Source organism: Verticillium nonalfalfae (genome assembly GCF_003724135.2).
Source record: "Verticillium nonalfalfae strain VnAa140/NRRL 66861 chromosome Unknown scaffold_28, whole genome shotgun sequence".
Lineage (NCBI taxonomy): Eukaryota > Fungi > Ascomycota > Sordariomycetes > Glomerellales > Plectosphaerellaceae > Verticillium > Verticillium nonalfalfae.
Genome location: NW_021167253.1, coordinates 107615 through 124379, shown reverse-complemented (window position 1 = coordinate 124379; position 16765 = coordinate 107615). Strand labels below are relative to the sequence as shown.

The 16765-nt window shown below is 52.9% G+C and overlaps 7 protein-coding genes across 7 annotated transcripts; 3 read left to right on the top strand and 4 right to left on the bottom strand.

Moving 5' to 3' along the window:
* Positions 1-111: 111 nt before the first annotated feature.
* D7B24_004806 (uncharacterized protein) lies at positions 112-2033 on the bottom strand (the record flags this gene model as incomplete). Its single annotated transcript, XM_028638971.1, has 9 exons — positions 112-299; positions 369-486; positions 541-789; positions 858-1013; positions 1075-1149; positions 1200-1277; positions 1332-1358; positions 1408-1823; positions 1988-2033. 9 exons carry the CDS (start codon positions 2031-2033, stop codon positions 112-114), a joined length of 1353 nt encoding a protein of 450 aa, XP_028496512.1.
* A 2463-nt stretch (positions 2034-4496) lies between these two features.
* On the top strand, positions 4497-6077 carry D7B24_004805 (uncharacterized protein; the record flags this gene model as incomplete). The annotated part of the gene is made up of 6 exons (XM_028638970.1): positions 4497-4584; positions 4637-4663; positions 4723-4838; positions 4890-5806; positions 5862-5989; positions 6043-6077. The coding sequence occupies 6 exons, from the start codon at positions 4497-4499 to the stop codon at positions 6075-6077; spliced, it is 1311 nt and encodes a 436-aa protein (XP_028496511.1).
* Positions 6078-7004: 927 nt separating this feature from the next.
* On the bottom strand, positions 7005-7949 carry D7B24_004804 (uncharacterized protein; the record flags this gene model as incomplete). Its single annotated transcript, XM_028638969.1, has 1 exon — positions 7005-7949. One exon carries the CDS (start codon positions 7947-7949, stop codon positions 7005-7007), a length of 945 nt encoding a protein of 314 aa, XP_028496510.1.
* Positions 7950-8798: 849 nt separating this feature from the next.
* D7B24_004803 (uncharacterized protein) lies at positions 8799-10581 on the top strand (the record flags this gene model as incomplete). Its single annotated transcript, XM_028638968.1, has 5 exons — positions 8799-8978; positions 9044-9360; positions 9427-9604; positions 9653-10182; positions 10233-10581. The coding sequence occupies 5 exons, from the start codon at positions 8799-8801 to the stop codon at positions 10579-10581; spliced, it is 1554 nt and encodes a 517-aa protein (XP_028496509.1).
* Positions 10582-12607: 2026 nt separating this feature from the next.
* On the top strand, positions 12608-13910 carry D7B24_004802 (uncharacterized protein; the record flags this gene model as incomplete). Its single annotated transcript, XM_028638967.1, has 2 exons — positions 12608-13774; positions 13836-13910. 2 exons carry the CDS (start codon positions 12608-12610, stop codon positions 13908-13910), a joined length of 1242 nt encoding a protein of 413 aa, XP_028496508.1.
* A 522-nt stretch (positions 13911-14432) lies between these two features.
* Positions 14433-14769, bottom strand: D7B24_004801 (uncharacterized protein; the record flags this gene model as incomplete). The annotated part of the gene is made up of 2 exons (XM_028638966.1): positions 14433-14534; positions 14596-14769. The coding sequence occupies 2 exons, from the start codon at positions 14767-14769 to the stop codon at positions 14433-14435; spliced, it is 276 nt and encodes a 91-aa protein (XP_028496507.1).
* Positions 14770-15751: 982 nt separating this feature from the next.
* D7B24_004800 (uncharacterized protein) lies at positions 15752-16078 on the bottom strand (the record flags this gene model as incomplete). The annotated part of the gene is made up of 2 exons (XM_028638965.1): positions 15752-15853; positions 15926-16078. 2 exons carry the CDS (start codon positions 16076-16078, stop codon positions 15752-15754), a joined length of 255 nt encoding a protein of 84 aa, XP_028496506.1.
* Positions 16079-16765: the final 687 nt, after the last annotated feature.

Below are 16765 nucleotides of genomic sequence, written 5' to 3'. Positions count from 1 at the left end.
TACTGAATTACAGCTGCTACCGAATACTCACCGATTTTTGTTGCCCTCGTCATCGCCTAGCTCTCGCAACAAGCGCTCTGTGTCCGCTCTCCAGCTCATGAGGTTCCCAGCTCATGATGTTCCCGACGTGGCAACACCGTCTTGCGTTGACTGCTCTGTCTCCTTCTTCGTCTTTGTCAGAATCTCTCTCAGCGTCCTGCTCTTCTTCTTCTTCTCGAACAACGGCTTATGTTCCGTGTGGATGCTGTGGTCGTGCTCATAGTCGACGTGGACAAAGGCCCGCTCAACGTCACCGAGACCTGTAGCCCCAAAAAGTCAGCAACCGGGGATGCAGCGCGTGCGAAAAGAAACAGTGTCATCGGACGCACCTTCGACCTTGCGCTGCAATTCTTGCGCCACATCGTGCGAGATTCGAAGTGGCGTGTCCTCGCCCATGACAACGTCAATCTCCACGTAATACCGCTGTCCGGCATGATAGGCACGGCACTGCATATACGTCAGAATTCGTTCACGGAGCTTGATCCCTGGATGAGCACTTACGGTATCGACCTTGACGATGCGCTCGTCGTGGTTCATGGACATGTAGACCAACTTGGACAAGAAGGCCCTCGGCGCCGACTTGCCGACGAGAAGCCACACTTGCTCAAACGCGTTCGAGACCCAGGAGAAGAGAATGAGGAGCGCGATGAGAATGGCGCCGAGCGGGTCGAGATACCACACGAACTTGTTGCCCACGATAGCCATGATGAGTCCGAAGCTGTTGACGGCAATGTCGTTGCGGTGGTCGATCTGGTGAACGTCAGCAACACAGCATCACCCGTCGGCGTTTTGTGAGGCTCGGAGCTCGGGAGACGCACGTAGAACACGTGGACGGAGGGGTATTTCCTGTACGCGAGGCAGTAGAACATGAGGCTGCCCTTTGTAAAGATGGCAACACTGATGAGGATGATAGGGACTAGATGCAAGGCTTCGGAGTCGCGCTCGCCCTCGGCCAGGCGTCGCCCGGATTCGATCTGTTTGGCGAGTCAACAGGTTGAACAGCATCAAGCACTTCGCGGGCCTGATGCGACGCACCAAAAGCTGCACCGCGACAGTTGTCATCAAGCAGCAGAAGAGGATGATCCCGATGGTCTCGATTCTGGTTCGTCCCTGTTGCGGAGTGAGCATACATGACCTCGCTTCAGGTTCGCGTCACATACCACAGGGTATTTATACACACTCGGACGGACGGCCAAGGCCGAGGTGACGAGCATCACAAGGGATGACACAAAGTCCATCTGAAATGACCTGTGAGCTGCGTGTTCATTTTGGACGGGACAGGTGAGACTCACAAAGGCATCGGTGGCCGTCGCAAAAAGCTATCAAACAATGAGTCGTGCATAAGCAAGGTTGGAGATATGACCCTACCGCGAGCGATCCAGTTGAGACGGCAGCATACAGCTGGATGACGAAGAGTAGAAAGTTGAGAACAAACGAGGCCCAGATGGCGAACTGAATCTTGGGTTGATTCTTCTCATCTTCCTCGACCTTGAGACGCTCCTCGTCATCGGCTCCCAGGAACTGGTCGATGAGCTCGTTCTGGCGCGTGTAGAACTTTGTGAGCTTTCGCTTGTTCCCCTTGGGGTGGTCGATGGCCATTTGTTTCTTGTTGACATTATCGCGCCGGTGGCGGCCAAAGTCCATAGGGTCAGCGCGGTTAATCATGCCCGCCGTGGACGATTGGACGGTGGAGACATCAGCATCGCCCACAACCGTGGGGGTGATCTTGTCGTCGGATCCTGTTGCTAGTGCTGGGACGATAGCCTCATCTGGGGCAGAGCCGCCTTCGCCATGATCAGTACATGGCCGCCATATCTGAGCATGTGGCTATGCTAGGGCTGCAATGGGCACCAAGAGGGGATCGACAAGGGGGAAAGTAGGGGAGCCGGTGATCTCGGGGGCGAGACGGCAAGCAGAAGCGAGGCTTAGACGACAGGGCAAGACGAACCTGATGACCAGACAGGGTTGCTCTCAGGCTGTGCAGAGGTAGACATGGTAGAGATATGAGACAATGCTTATGAGTCGTCAAAGTGGCTCTGAATTGGTGCGTGTGATGATGCTAGGGAAAGAAAGGTCTGGGGAAATACATGTCAGACGCTTCAACAGCAGCAATAATATATCAGGCACGCAGCATGCACAAGCACAGCAAAAGGCCTCCAGCCATCTCGCTTCGCCTGTTCGGAGAATTTGATCCAGTGTGGTGAGCTTGAGGCACTCCTACCAATGCGACATGCTGGATTCAAGGAGCTTCAGCACATTAAAATCCCCGAACAAGGGGGCGTCGGGAGGGGCACCTCAGGGCTGAAGCACGGAATCCTGGTTTGCCCTTCCATCCCAAGATGGGATTGTAGTCTTCGGATTCAATGCTCCTCGGCCAAACCTCACCACAAACCGCAATGGCCCTCACATGGCGACCATGCCGTCCGACGTCAAGTTCTGTCGTCCCAGCGTCGAGGCGCGAGGAGTGGTTGGAGTCAGGACTGGGCTTCTATTTCCGGCAAGGACCAAGTGTAACCGACTGAGGCAGGCCGTGTCGAGACTATCCCTCTCAGGGATTAGCGCGAGGCCCAAGACCTCGTCCCGTCTTCCCCAGAGACAAGAGACAATAGACCCCAGCATTGGCATCAGGCCCTGGGCCTCCTGTCTGCTGGCTCCTGGCTCCTGGCTCACCACAAGGCATGGATGACGACGGCGATCAGGCATGGGGCCCACGTCCAACGCCCATGCAGTGCCCAGTGACTGGTGCACCATTCGTTTCAAATCCGTGCCGGAGGCTCAAGAGCCGCGAATGCCTTCATTCGATGGAACAGAAAGTGATCGATAACCGTCAGCTATACCCATCCCACACCTTACTCGAACAGCTGGAAATGAGCAGAAGGAAAAGTAAATATTCGACATTCGTACTGCTTTGAGTGTTCCGTCACCCGCATTAGGTACCAACGACAACGATGGCGGGTGACGAAAGACCTGATGCGACCGCAACACAACCATCAATGTGTCGCCGCACTGCCCTCATCCATCGGAACTCGGCGCGCAGACGACACTGGTTCTTCATCCAGATGTGGCGATTGCGGGCCATAGTTACACGCACAAACTCTGTCCGTTCCCTGTGGTTGACCTGAAGATTCACCAGACGGTTTTCACATCACATGTCTTGGCGTTGTTGTGACAGTCGCAACCATGACAGGGCAACCATGAGAAAAAGAAGATCCCATCTTTTGGTCTCTTGGCATGAGTTTCGGTCTGCAAAGATTTCCAGCGACTAGCTGTCTCGACCACTGCACCGCCCTGATGCCATCTCAACCCAAAGCCTCTCCCCGCCCCCAGACCACCCGCACCCGCACCCGCACCCGCACCCGCATGCCCACACACCCCTAAATTCCTTGCTAAGCCTTGGCCGATGATGTTTACGCTGCACAGCTTGCCTTCTAGCTCGTCTCACGAATTGACGACTGCCGGGCTTTGGCGGACGCATGCTGCATTAGTGTTGAAACGCGCCGTTGGCTCTAACCTGAATTGTCCTGACATGTTGCGGCAATCTGTCCAAGATCTCCGGTTTCACACCTTTATTTGAAATAGGCGTCTTGCTGCGGCGAGTCGATCGCTTCACGCCGAAAGGCTCTTCCCTTGAGGCCCCCTGGTCCCTTTTCGTCGACGGGGGCCCTTGCATCGTTCCGACTCTGGACCCCTGGCCCCCCGTTCTTTTCCTCCCTTTGGTGAGGCCTCGACCCCCAGCAGCGTGCCATGCTCTATTTTGGGTGATACTGTCCTTTGTTTTTCTCGAATCGGACTGGACCCACGCTCATATCCGGCAAAACATGCTTAGACAGACAGTCTCAACTTCGACTTGATCTTCACGATACCTGCCAAGCAGTAGCATCGTAGGCCTATATGCCAAGAGTCGGCTCTTCCTTCTCGTTGTTCGATCAGCTATGCTACGGTCTCTGTTGTCTCCGTGCCCTGCTGCAGGCTTGGCATCATCTTGCCGCCGTTCTGTGTCATGTCAAGCCGATGATCCGTTGCTTCTACGTGAGAACGGACGCGTCAATACTTGCCGTTCCGGTCCGTGACCTTGCACTTAGTTGCGGCTCGAGTTCGTCTAGGCCTACTAAAGCTGGCGACTGGCCGTGACCAGAACAAACTCCATCCTTGGGAAGGTCTCGCTAGGTCTTGACTGTTACTCCATTTCCTTTCCTCTTGGCCTCGATTCTTTCCTTTCAGGACCCGGCATCTTCTGATTTCGTTGCACAGTCATTTTCGTCTGTTGTTCTTGCGTTGAAGCTGCGGGACAGCTTCGTTCGTCCCTTTCATTCCCCTTCTGTTCCCCTTTTTGAAATTACGAGTATTGTACGCGCCCTGGATAATTTGGCAGCTCATACTCAACTTGTATTCTTTGATTCACTTCTTTACTTCATTTTTTCAATTACCTCTCTCTGTGCACGAACCTTGACTGCAGAATGGACCCCCTTCCGAATGCGAAGCCTCAGTGCGGTGGAGGCCAAGAGCCAGGGGAATATGACCTGCCCCTTCACGTGGCGGCCCTATGTAAGTCAACAGCAGAGCGTACCATGAGGAAGTGATTGCTAATGCGGTGTAGTCCTGGTGTTGGCGGCGTCAATTTTTGGTAAGGAGCTGTTCTCACCGATCAGTCTTACATCTACATGAGTGAGCTAACCATCTCAGGTGCCGGCTTCCCCGTCGTGGCTAAGAAGGTCAAGTGGCTCAAGGTCCCTCCCAAGGTATTCTTTGCCTGCAAACATTTTGGTACCGGCGTTTTGGTTGCTACGGCGTTTGTTCATGTAAGTTGCTCAGGCCCTCACCAGCATGTTCGCTCCGTCTCACGCTTTCAGCTCTTGCCCACGGCTTTCGCAAGCCTGACGGATCCGTGTCTGCCCGACCTCTTCACCGATCAATACCCGGCCATGCCCGGTGTCATCATGATGGCTGCCATGTTCGCACTCTTCACGGTCGAGATGTACCTCCACGCCAAGACCGGTGGTCACTCCCACGGCGGCCCAACCGGCGATGTCACCGCTCACCGCCCGCGTCCCACGGCAGTCCAGCAACAGCAGCCTCCCGTCCGCCCGGCCCGCCCGTTCCGCAACACCTTCGATGCCGATGACGAAGAGAGCCTGTACTTTGAGAAGAAGGTCGCCATGGCCACATACAACCAGGAGAAGGGGGAGCGCTATCCTTACGTCAACGACCCTTTCCGCGATCCCAACAACGTTGATGCCCCACCTCCGGACTCGGAGATGCCCCCTTGGTTCGTCGTGTTCTACGAGCAGTATGTCCGCCAACGCCTCGAGATGATGAACATGATCAACGCCTCGCAGGGACAGATGAACGAGAAGAGCGCTGCGAGCCGTGTCTCCGTCGTTCCCGTCCCTGCTATCGAGGGTCACCTTGACGCCGAAGGTCAAATGGTTGACCCTGCCGTGTATCGGAAGATGTCAATGAACATTACGCTACTGGAGGGCGGTATTCTGTTTCACTCCATCTTTGTTGGCATCACCATTTCGCTCACCATTGACGGGTTCATCATCTTGGTCGTCGCCATCATCTTCCACCAGATGTTTGAGGGTCTCGGTCTTGGCTCACGTATCGCAGAGGTGCCCTACCCCCAAGGGAGCGTACGGCCATGGCTACTAGTTGTTGCCTTTGGCACCACGGCACCAATCGGTCAGGCTATCGGTCTGGTGGCGAGGGGCAGCTACGACCCCAGCAGTGCCTTTGGTCTCATTATTGTCGGCGTATTCAATGCTATGTAAGTGGTCCATCCCCAAACTGGTCTTGAGAATCAGGAATTAACACCAGAATAGCTCTTCTGGTCTCTTGCTCTATGCCGCTCTGGTGGATCTACTCGCCGAAGACTTCCTGTCGGAGGAGGCTGATCTCCTGATGACCAAGAAGGACAAGAGGGTAGCCTTCGCATGGGTTTTGCTGGGCGGTAGGTCTCTCCTCAAATTGATCCTTCGACGCACTCGCTAACCTAAGATATAGCCGCCGGCATGTCCGTGGTCGGTGCTTTTGCGTAAGGTACTCGCTCCGCCACGCCCAGGTGGATAGAGTTCCACCACTCGTCACGAGTTGGCCAGCAGACTTGTCTCAGCAGTCTTTCGACAAGTTTCACACGAGATACCGCCTCAGCATCATGATCCTGAAGAAAACAGGCCGGGTCCTCGGGGAAGAGACCACCATGCGCAGGAACGTGGCCCGGCCTCGCAACACAAACAATTCCTGTCCCTACCGTCACCAAAGGCCCAGAGCCTTCCCGCACAGAACATTGGACGCTCCAAAGGCAAATTCGGAAATAGTGCCATGCGGCCAGCCAAGAGAGAAAACCACACAAGAATCTACCACGCTCGTTTACCCCTTCTCATCTTCCTTGTGCCGGGGACTGCATATCTAGAACAGAGAATGAGGCTGGTACGCGCGTGAAACTGACCGGGCTCCACGACCGAGATGTAGGGTGAGAGAGGAAACAGGGTTCAATGCGTCGAAAGCATAGAAGGCCTCTGATGACAAGTACAGCCTAATGATAAAACCTCCATGTAACGAGCGCTTCTAGCCAAGAATGTATGATGGAGGACATGGGCAGGGGACGCTGTAATTAATTGAGATCAATACCAATGAGTCTGTGACAAGCTTGAAGTATGGTGAGCTGGTGCCAACTGTCCACTCGTGCTTGTCGAACTCCGCGCCACCTCCCACATGCGAGACTGCCGCAAAGAAATCTGAAGCAGCTCATAGGCTTTGTTGTTCGGAACCCCAGGGGCAAGCTAGGACAGGCTTTTCTCGGGCTGAGATCGGACCGCGATTGTCTCCTTGGATGATAAAGCGCAAATTTGTATCGTGCCCTGACTAGGACGAATGCCTCGTATCTAAAGTGCACCACGGATTGGGAATACTGTAATTTATTTTCTACGGGCCAGTTTCATATTCTATCCTGAACATTTGATAACTCACGCCACGCGAGGCAGCGCAGCCGCCTGGATAGCAGCGTGGATCTCCTTCTCGGCACCATCCTCGAGTGGCAGTAGTGGTGAACGCACCGTGGCATGGTCCAAGATTCCTCGAGCAACAAGCGCGTGCTTCAGCGCAACGGTACCCTCCATGTGCGAGCCCCGATGGTAGACGGCCTTGGTGACAGGGAGAAGCTGGTCATGGATAGCTCGTGCCTTCTTGTAGTCCCTGGCCTGGCCGGCAGCGATCATCTCCAGGAGCGCCTCAGGGGCAATATTTCCGTATCCGACGAGCATACCATCCACATCGAAGACGGTGTGAAGGAGGTATTCGTCGTGGCAAGTCAGTATTTGTAGACCCGGACGCTGCTTGCGAATGACGGGGATCTCGCTGTCCCACCGGCGCATGTTGCGGACGCCGTTCTTCATGGCAAAGACGCCCGGCTGTGCGGAGATGTCAAGCATGGTTTGCAGGTTGTATGTGGCCTTTGTGTTGTCGGGATACTGGAAAAGAATCAGAGGGAGCTGGCTGACCTCGTAAACCCGCTTGTAACGGTCTTGCGGCGCGCCGGGCTGGTAGCCGAAGCGGAGCCAGCCGTGAGACGGATACAGCAGACCGGCGGCGGCGCCGGCCTCCTTGGCGCGCTTGGCCTCGAGGGCAGCAACCTCAGTACCCTCGCCAGTGATGCCCGCGATGATTGGAACACGACCTCCGACAGACTTGTGGAAGGCGCGGATGACTTCGAGCTGCTCATCTTGGGTGAGGAATGTCCCCTCACCGGCGTGCCCGAGGACAACGAGACCCTTTACGCCGGGGATGCTTCCCAACCAGGAACCGAGACGTTGAATAGCTTCATAGTCTACTGCGCCTTCCTTGGTGAAGGGTGTGACGGGGGCCGGTGTGAGGCCACGGACGTCAAAGCCGACTTGAGGAACAGAGCCCATTGCGATTGATATGCTGCTGATGGATTGGAAACAGCTTTCGTATTAAGCTTAAAAATGTGAAGAATGTAGAGTAGGAAGATAGTGATGATAGAGTGGTTTTGCTGTGAGAAGAAGAGGGCTTGATCTGTTTCATCAGTTGAACGTTTTCTGCTTATATAGATGGCTTTCACGGCGTCATCGCGTCCATCGGCTCAACCTCAGAAGCGAAGACTAAATGTCTTGTCGCGCTCGAGCGAAAGCCGAAGTCGCGAACCATCTGCCGGGCTCCGAAACTCATGTTCGAAGCCCACGCGGGAAACCTCAATGGGATATCAACCGGAGCCCCAGATTGGGTGAGCCCCTGGACGTTGTAGTGACAGAAACCAGTTTCCGGACCGAGCCCGATCAGAGTTAAGTAATCCGAGAAGAAAATCCGGACTCTGACCCTAGTGTTACTCGGACTATTGGAAACTGAGAGCCGGTCAAATCAATAATAAGTCAAATTGCGCTAGCTTACCAACAGGCCTAGCGTTGCGGCTAGAATGGTCGAAACCGTTTTCCGAGCCCAAGTCCGGAAGATCGGCAGATTCTGCTACCCCGGACTAAATTTTCTGGGGAAAACTTTCCCCATACCACTCCAGGTTCTCCAGACAGATCAATGCCAGGCGAGTACCTTGTTCAAGGTCTCAGGTAGACTTACTTGCTGCAGGTTGTTGGCATGTTGTTGTATAAAGTCGAAGCAGTCGGCGTCAACCGAAGCTGACTTTGTTCACCAATATAACGACAAGGCAAAACACATGAGTTGCCACGCTCGCACCGCGTCACAATTATCTTTTTATTCAACAGGTTTTAAATCACTTGAGAGTTGTCATGGCGACTACTGCGGATCGGAAGCTCTCTGTTCGTTCGGATGCCGAAAATATCCCACCCGAGAAGGACACCGTCATGCATACCGAGTTTCAACATCGTGGAGGTATGAGCCCTGAAGATGTTGAGTTCCTCGCCAGCTTTTCCGATGAGCAAAAGAAGAAGGCAGTTCGAAAAGTGGACGTGAGTCGCATCTTCCTCTACTCACCACCATATACTCTACCTCTCGAACTGACGTCTTGCTATAGTTACGTCTTGTGCCCATGCTAGTACTATTGTACCTTATGGCGTATCTTGATAAGACGAACATCGGAAATGCCAAAATAGAGGGCTTGCCGAAGACTCTCAATATGAGCAACATCGATTACAATGTCGCGGTGTCTATCTTCTTCATTCCCTTCGTTCTGGCCGAGGTGCCCAGCAACATGATCCTCCACATGTTCAAACGGCCGTCGCTCTACATGGGAGGAATTGTCACTGTCTGGGGAGTAATCATGACTTTGACAGGAGTTGTTCAAAATTTTGGGGGGCTCATAGCCATACGATTTTTCCTTGGACTGTTTGAGTATGTCTTGTTCCTCATGTTTGCTGCTCATCCGATAGTAGGATAGCCGCTGACTTTCAAAAACAGGGCCGGATTCTTACCTGGAGCTATTCTGATCATCTCCAAATGGTACCTCCCAAACGAGACACAAACCCGTATTGCGATACTGTATACTTCAGCAGCATCTGGCGGTGCGTTTTCGGGACTTCTAGCATTTTCCATCGCGAAGATGGATGGTGTAGCAGGCCTCGAGGGCTGGAGATGGGTATGCTTCATCGTTCCCAAAAACGAGCCAAATTTCTGACATTATCAGATCTTCATCATTGAGGGTATTGCCACTGTTGTCATCGGAATTATGTGCTTTTTCCTTTTGGTCGACTCTCCCGCACTATCCAAGTGGCTCGACGCCGATGAGAAACGGTTTCTCGAGCTCCGCCAAGCAGCCCGCCGCGTCGTGCGTCCAGACGAGTTCCGCGACAAGCACTTTGATAAGCACGCCTTCTATTCGGTCGTTTTTGACTGGAAGATGTGGCTTCTGATCTTTGCCAACTGGTCAAACGCTGTCCCCAACTACGCCATGAAGTTCACCATGCCCCAGATCATCAAGAATATGGGCTACACTTCCAGCGACGCCCAACTTATGACCATTCCACCGTATGCCATTGGCGCAGTGTCTGCCTATGTCTTCTCCGTCTTTGCTGATCGGTACTCGTGGCGGTATCCCTTTCTTGTTGCGCCTCAGTTGTCCCTCATCGTAGCATTCAGCATCCTGTTCACGAAAAGTGGTGATATCAATGACAACATTGGCGCATGCTATTTTGCTGTTTGTCTTGCTTGTGCTGGGTGAGTACTCCAGTCCTCGTCACTGACGCTCATGAACTAATTTTGCGCAGGATGTATCCCATTCTTCCTGCTGTCAACGCGTGGAATGTCGCCAACTGTCCAAGCCCTCAGAAGCGCGCCATCAGCATTGGCTTCCTTGTTTGTGTAGGCAATATTGGAGGGCTTATTGGCAGCTACATTTATCTCGACAGGGAGGCTCCGCGATATCCTACTGGGTTTGGGACATCCTTTGGCTTCGCATCTGCTGGTATCATTGCAGGAACTGTTCTTGAATTCTCGCTGAGACGTCTTAACAAAAAGAAGGAGCTGCTAGACGAGGACGAAGTCCGGCGGACTTATAGCGACGAGGAGCTTGACAAGATGGGTGAGAAGAGCCCCCTATTCAAGTATGCTTTGTAGCTATTTAGGAGTCATGGTATATAGTTAATTTCACAGCCATTGGGCGCAAGATAAGATAATCGTAAATAAGAGTTGTGGAGGGCTCAAATTCACATGTATTCGAGATCCTTACCTAAAAGTCCTGCAGTTTACGCCTGAGGAATATTTCTCCACTCAGTCAATTCAGCTGCTTTGACACTTTGTCATGATACACGGGCTGAGGCAGATACTTGGATGGAATGATCGAACAGCGCGGAACACAGAAACACATCACGTGGTGTCGATGAAACCAGACGTAATCAAAGCACATGGCGTGTTCCTGCAGGCTGTGCCGATTCAACAGTAATTGGTTGAACGGAGAAGGTAAGTATAACAAACTTGCGCAACGTCAAGATGGCAGTTCTGGGAACATTGGTAAATGTGCATTATTCAATATGTGCCATATCAGTGGAGTGGACCCAGGTCGGATTCGTGTATGTCCGGAAACTATATGGTTCTTAATCCGGAATTCGCCTGCCTAATCACGTGTTTTAGTGCTAGATCAACCTCATCGTATCGGTTGAAAGTCCGCCATCCCCGTCTTCTTTGTTACCCTGCGTCTGTTTTTCCGGCCTCCTTCCCCAGATTCAGCCAGTTCAACATCCAAACCCCGGACGACAGGGCGACACTGGATCAACGATCTGGTACGACGATCAGGGTGCGGCCCTTGTGTCGGGGCCGATTGTGGGCCGTCCAGGGTTTTGCCACACTGAGAATCCGGACCCGAACCTGGCTGCCATCCCAACATGGCAGGCGTTTCGGCTACCAACCGTAGGAATCTTGGAAACGGGTCCGTTCGAGGCGCATCCGGGACATCTAATGATTCGCCAACAAGTGCAATATCGAACGCATCATCGTCTAGGAAACGAGGCCAGCCAGCGTCGGGCACTTCTCCCGGGGAAGCGCCTTCACTTGAGCCCGAAAATCGGCGCAAGTCAAAGAAGATTAGTCGAGCCTGCGACTTCTGTAAGACGAAGAAGCTCAAGTGCTCCGGTACTCTTCCGTGCGACGGCTGCATCAAGCGAAAGCTCTCTTGTGTATACGATGCGACGTATCGTCGTGGTAGACCGCCAACCCCTCAACCTCGCCCAGAGGTGCCACCACGAGAACCCGGGTTACTGCCAGAAGCCATTGAAAGATTGATATCCAGGAACTCAGAATCTACGTACGTCTAGCGCGCAATCCCTAGTGTTCGAGATCCAATTGTCCTGGATTGCCTGGAAATTGCCATCCTTGCATACAATACGGCAATGAAGCGTTGAAACACTTCGTGCTGACATCTGTCCCAAGACATTCATCACTCCATGGATCTCATGAGGGGGTCAGTACGATGGACCCTGACCTGCTAAGCCTAGGATTGTCAACCACAAATCAAGGAAATGGTGATGGGAACGTATCGACCTCACGTGCCTCTCCTGAGCTAGAGAGTGCTGAAATTGAAGGCCAATACCTCGATCCAACTTCAAGCTTGACCTTTCTTCACCGGGCATGGAAGAGACTCTCGTCACAAAAATACACGGCGGGTATTGCTCCTCAAGTGCCCAACAACACAGAGCACCATCAAAGCATGATATCAGCTGGCGATAAACCCTTTGCCGTTCATGCAGGAGATATACTCATCATCCCGGACCATGCGACTGCTATGGAAATGCTGCAGTACTACTTCGATGTCTGCGTTGTTACGTACCGCTGCTTGCACCAAGGCTATGTAACGAGGTGGTTCACTGCTGTTCTGGCAAATCGACAGGCCGATCTGCCGCTGTATTACGGCATTGGGCATGCAAAGGCGGCTGTTGTACTGAACATTTTAGCCATTGTCACTCTGCGCCAAATACAAATCAACGATGTGGCTTCGCTCGCAGCCGATGGTGGATTTGTCGTCCTACAGAGAAGTGATTCACTTTTTTGCGCCGCGTCAAATCTGACGGACAATGAAGTCGGTCGACCAAGCTTGGACTCGGTACAGGCAAGGCTATTACAAGTGTTATATCTCCTGCAGTCTGCGCGTATGAATCAAGCCTGGTACATATTCGGCAGCACGCTGCCCATCGTCTCAGCTCTAGGCCTTCATCGACGGTCCGGCGGAAAACGTGGAACGAGCGGCCCAAGGTCAACCAGTTTCGACTATATCGCCTCCCAGTGTCGTAAACGAACATTCTGGGTGGCATACACGATTGACAAGTATTTAGCTGTTGTTTTCGGTCGTCCGAGGCTCTACCACGACGACGATATTGACCAGGACTTTCCCGACGAAGTCAACGACGAGGACATGACCCCGCAGGGTCGGGCAGCACACGAGCCAAAGATGGACTGCCAAGTAGATTCTCTCATCTGCCATGCGAAACTCGCTCAATTGATAGACCGCGTCTCGAGAGAAGTCTACTCGATCAAGAAGACATCAAAACAGGAGCGGCTGGAGTCCGCCCACAAGTTCAGTCGTGAACTTCACCAGTGGCGCGAGTCGCTCCCATATCACCTTGGCACGCTGCGCCCCATGTCTCTCATCCCATCATTCAGACGCCAAGCTACGGCGCTCAAGCTTGCGTACTGTCACGCAATTATGCATGTCAATCGACCCTTCATTCTTGGGACGCCAGGAAACAACGGCGAAGGACAGCCTACGCCGCTGGAGGACAGCGTCGCGGAGTGCATTAACGCGGCCAAGACCGCGCTTGAGACGGTCGACACAATGGCCACAGATGGAACGCTTTTCCATGCGTTATGGTGGACACCCTATGTGACGTTTTGTGCTCTAGCCGTGGTGTATGTCTGGGAAATACAACAGAGCCGTGCCGCACCGGAGGATGACCACGGGCTACGCCCTCTGATCGAGCTAGCAGAGCGTTGTCAAAATCACCTGGCCCGGGCAACCGCACCAGACAGCCCGAGCCGCAGGTACAGCGTCATCATCGAGGAGCTGCGACAGGAGGCTCAACGGCAACTGGCGCGCGCCCCGAGACTAGCGCAGCCAGCTACTGATGCTCATCCTCAGCAGCCCGAGCAACATCCAAGCAGAAACACGGGCACGATCGCCGCAATGGCTAATGTGGGCGAACTAAACACGGACGAACAAGCTGGTCAACAGATGTTTGTGTCCGAGGGTGACGCAGGATTTGGGGGCGTGGACTTGTTAGACGGATGGCAGACAACGGACTGGCTGGATCTCGACTCCTCGGTATGCAAGACGTTTTTATGATATTGTTGTAAAACACAAATGTAGCTGACAAATGCCTCAGGCCTTTGGCCCTTTCCCTGGCTTTGAAGATTCGCCGAACCTGTGGACAGACAACCCGCACCCGCCGATAGGTTGAAGAATGCGTCAGCTCTAGGTTTGACGTTCCGCAAAGTCTGGCACTCAGCCAGGCAGCACCGCGAATACTCAGTCCCTGAGAAATCACTACGGGAGCCTTTGCGGCCTAATGTGAATAACATCCGTAGAGATGGCCAAAGTGGGAATAACCGGCCGGCCGGTAGGGGGTCAGTGCTCTGTCTTCCACGATCAGGAGTCTATGCTAGCTCTCTACCGCAGGCAAGCTTCACGACAAGCGCAACAAGCTTCACGTTGTCCTTGTATTGGCGACGCGCCATCTATGGAGGAGGTGTATTTGCGGAAGACCACCGCTAAGAACGTCAGCTGGAGGAATGAGTGTCACCAGAGGCATTTAACGGAGTAGCCAGTAATGTTGCTTCTCCACTGGGCTACATTAACTTCAGATGTATTAACTGACACAGTACTTCTGATCGGTACAGTCATCATCCCTCAACATGCATTGAGATTTATTGATTGAAAATCTCATCCCCAAGCCTGAAAGCCTGCAAAGGGAGGTTGTACGTCAGAGGATATCCACGTCAACAGCAATCGGGATCAAGCCGCTTAGCAAACCGGACCGAAACTTGACCTTTCTCCCCACGCGAGGCAGCAGATCTTCCTTAGGCTGGTAAAATACCAGTGTCAGTGGTGGGCAAACATAATGCAAACCAATCGCGTAGACTTACAATCAGAGAATTGAGGTTGGGGAACAGAAAACTGCGCTTATCTACGCTGGTGATGCTGCCCAACTGAAGGATATCGTCGTAGGCAGTGAATACGCCATCAATGAGCTTTCCGTCTTCCAGAGCGGACACGCCTGCGAGGCAGAATGCGCACAGTAGAGTAGTAGAGAGCTTCATGGTGGTTTTTGGTGGGCTTAATGAGTCGACCAGGGTGTGGCTGGATGTATTGAAGCAGGGGCAAAAGCTGTCCACCGGAGCTATATGTACGCCAAAGGACCGAGAACCTGCTGATAGAAGAATAATGGGCTTGACGTTTGGTGACATGGCCAATGTCTCCCTGGCACATGGGTGCGTTTGTATATTGCACAATAAGCGTGGGAAGAACAGGCTAGATGCGTTAGTCTAGCGGCACAAACTTGTCTGCCTCTGGTACACGATACAACTCCCAGATCGCGCGAGCAACACTGGCACCAAACCATGTGACTTATGACTCATTCTGTAGACATGAACCTCTCGCCAGAGTAGAGATGGACCACGAATGTAGGTTCGGAATTGACTGACAAGTCCCACAGGCCTCAATGTCCAAGATACATACCTCATTCGTTCACCTCATCTACCTGATTCAACATCATAGAGTGCGCTCACTGCCGGGTGCTGGTGGTTCCATGGTAGCATCGGATGACACGAAGCATGTTTCCGTCCGAACTATTCATGTGTAGCAATTGTAAATACGCTGCGCTGTCATCACAGTAGTCCTGATTCCGCCTAATCTATGTCTGCGTACTGGAAGACAAGCCAGATTACGTAGGGCGTGATGAACTGGAGATTTTCCCGGTTCGACGTTGATATCCGTCCCTGAAGATCTTTAGCACGCCTCAGGGAGCTTTGAGGATCGTTCTGAACGATAAAGGTCTGCATTTGGGACACAAGTTGTTTGTCCTCGTTATCAAGAGATTGAGAATCTGCACTAGGGTAGTACTGATACAGAAGCACCAAAAGCGTCACCGTCTGTAGAACCACGAACATTCCAGGATGAACATGGCCAGACTATAGCGCCAAAGGTACGTCTCTACCTGGTCCATAACCGGCCACCCCTGGAAACTATTACCCAATCAAGGGCAACATCTGAGCAGCACCATAATCGTAGCAAGCCAACGTCTCAGCCGAGAAGGTCCACGTCCGTGGCAATCCAGGTGTTGAGCACCCGCGTGCCTGTGAACGAAACGTTCTGCCCCACCACAGGCGTCCCATCTTCATCATCCTAGTCAACATCCTCGGTTAGATGCCACACAACACAACCCAGGGGAGTCTCGTTGATGCTTAGTCGACTTACGATCAAAGAATTGGCGCCAATGTAGACATACGACCTGGACTTGCCCTGGATGGTTCCAATGTCCAACCCCGCATTGTAGAAGCTGAATTTGCCTTTCAGGGCCCACACTGTTCCCAAGCAAAGAATCTGTGAGAGAGCAGTGGCAACCTTCATTCTGAATTCAATGTGTTCGTAAAGAGTAGAAGTCAGAGTGGGTATTACATGTGTGAACGTGACAGTGGGGGCAGGAGATCTGCTGAAAAGACTACACCACGAAGGACAGGAGCCTTTTTAAGAAGCTTGAGAAGCAAGCAGCATCTCAGAACGTTGCCTCTCAGAACGACCTAGATTGACGAACTTCCATTGCGGGTTCGCGGCCATCTTCTTGTCCTCTCGACGACACAAATCGTGTCACTTGATTCGACACAGCGATGACCACGGAGCTGCCGTGCACGGCATGACAGGTTTCTTCTCGCAATCGTGGCAGGCCCATTGGCGCCCTCTGATTCTCTTGCGTTGAACAAGCGTACACTCGGAGACACAGTAGAGGTTCACTTCAGCTCCAAGCATCCAGACGCCCTTCAACGACATCATCCACGTAGAAATGGAGCATCTTCTGTCGCGAGTTCCCTTAGACGCCTGTTGATCGAGGCGTATGATGTCCCAAGGATCAGCAAGTGATGCCGAGAACCGAGAAACCGCAGCATGGTCACCTCCTAAACGTGAGTGAAACAGCAGAAGGATCGTACTCGATGAGACGCATAAACAACAAACCAATCCATCGCCTGTGTCGCTGAATGCTTGCCCCTATCCAGTACAGCTGCACACAAGCTGCCTAACGCATCTCACCCTTCACGGAAA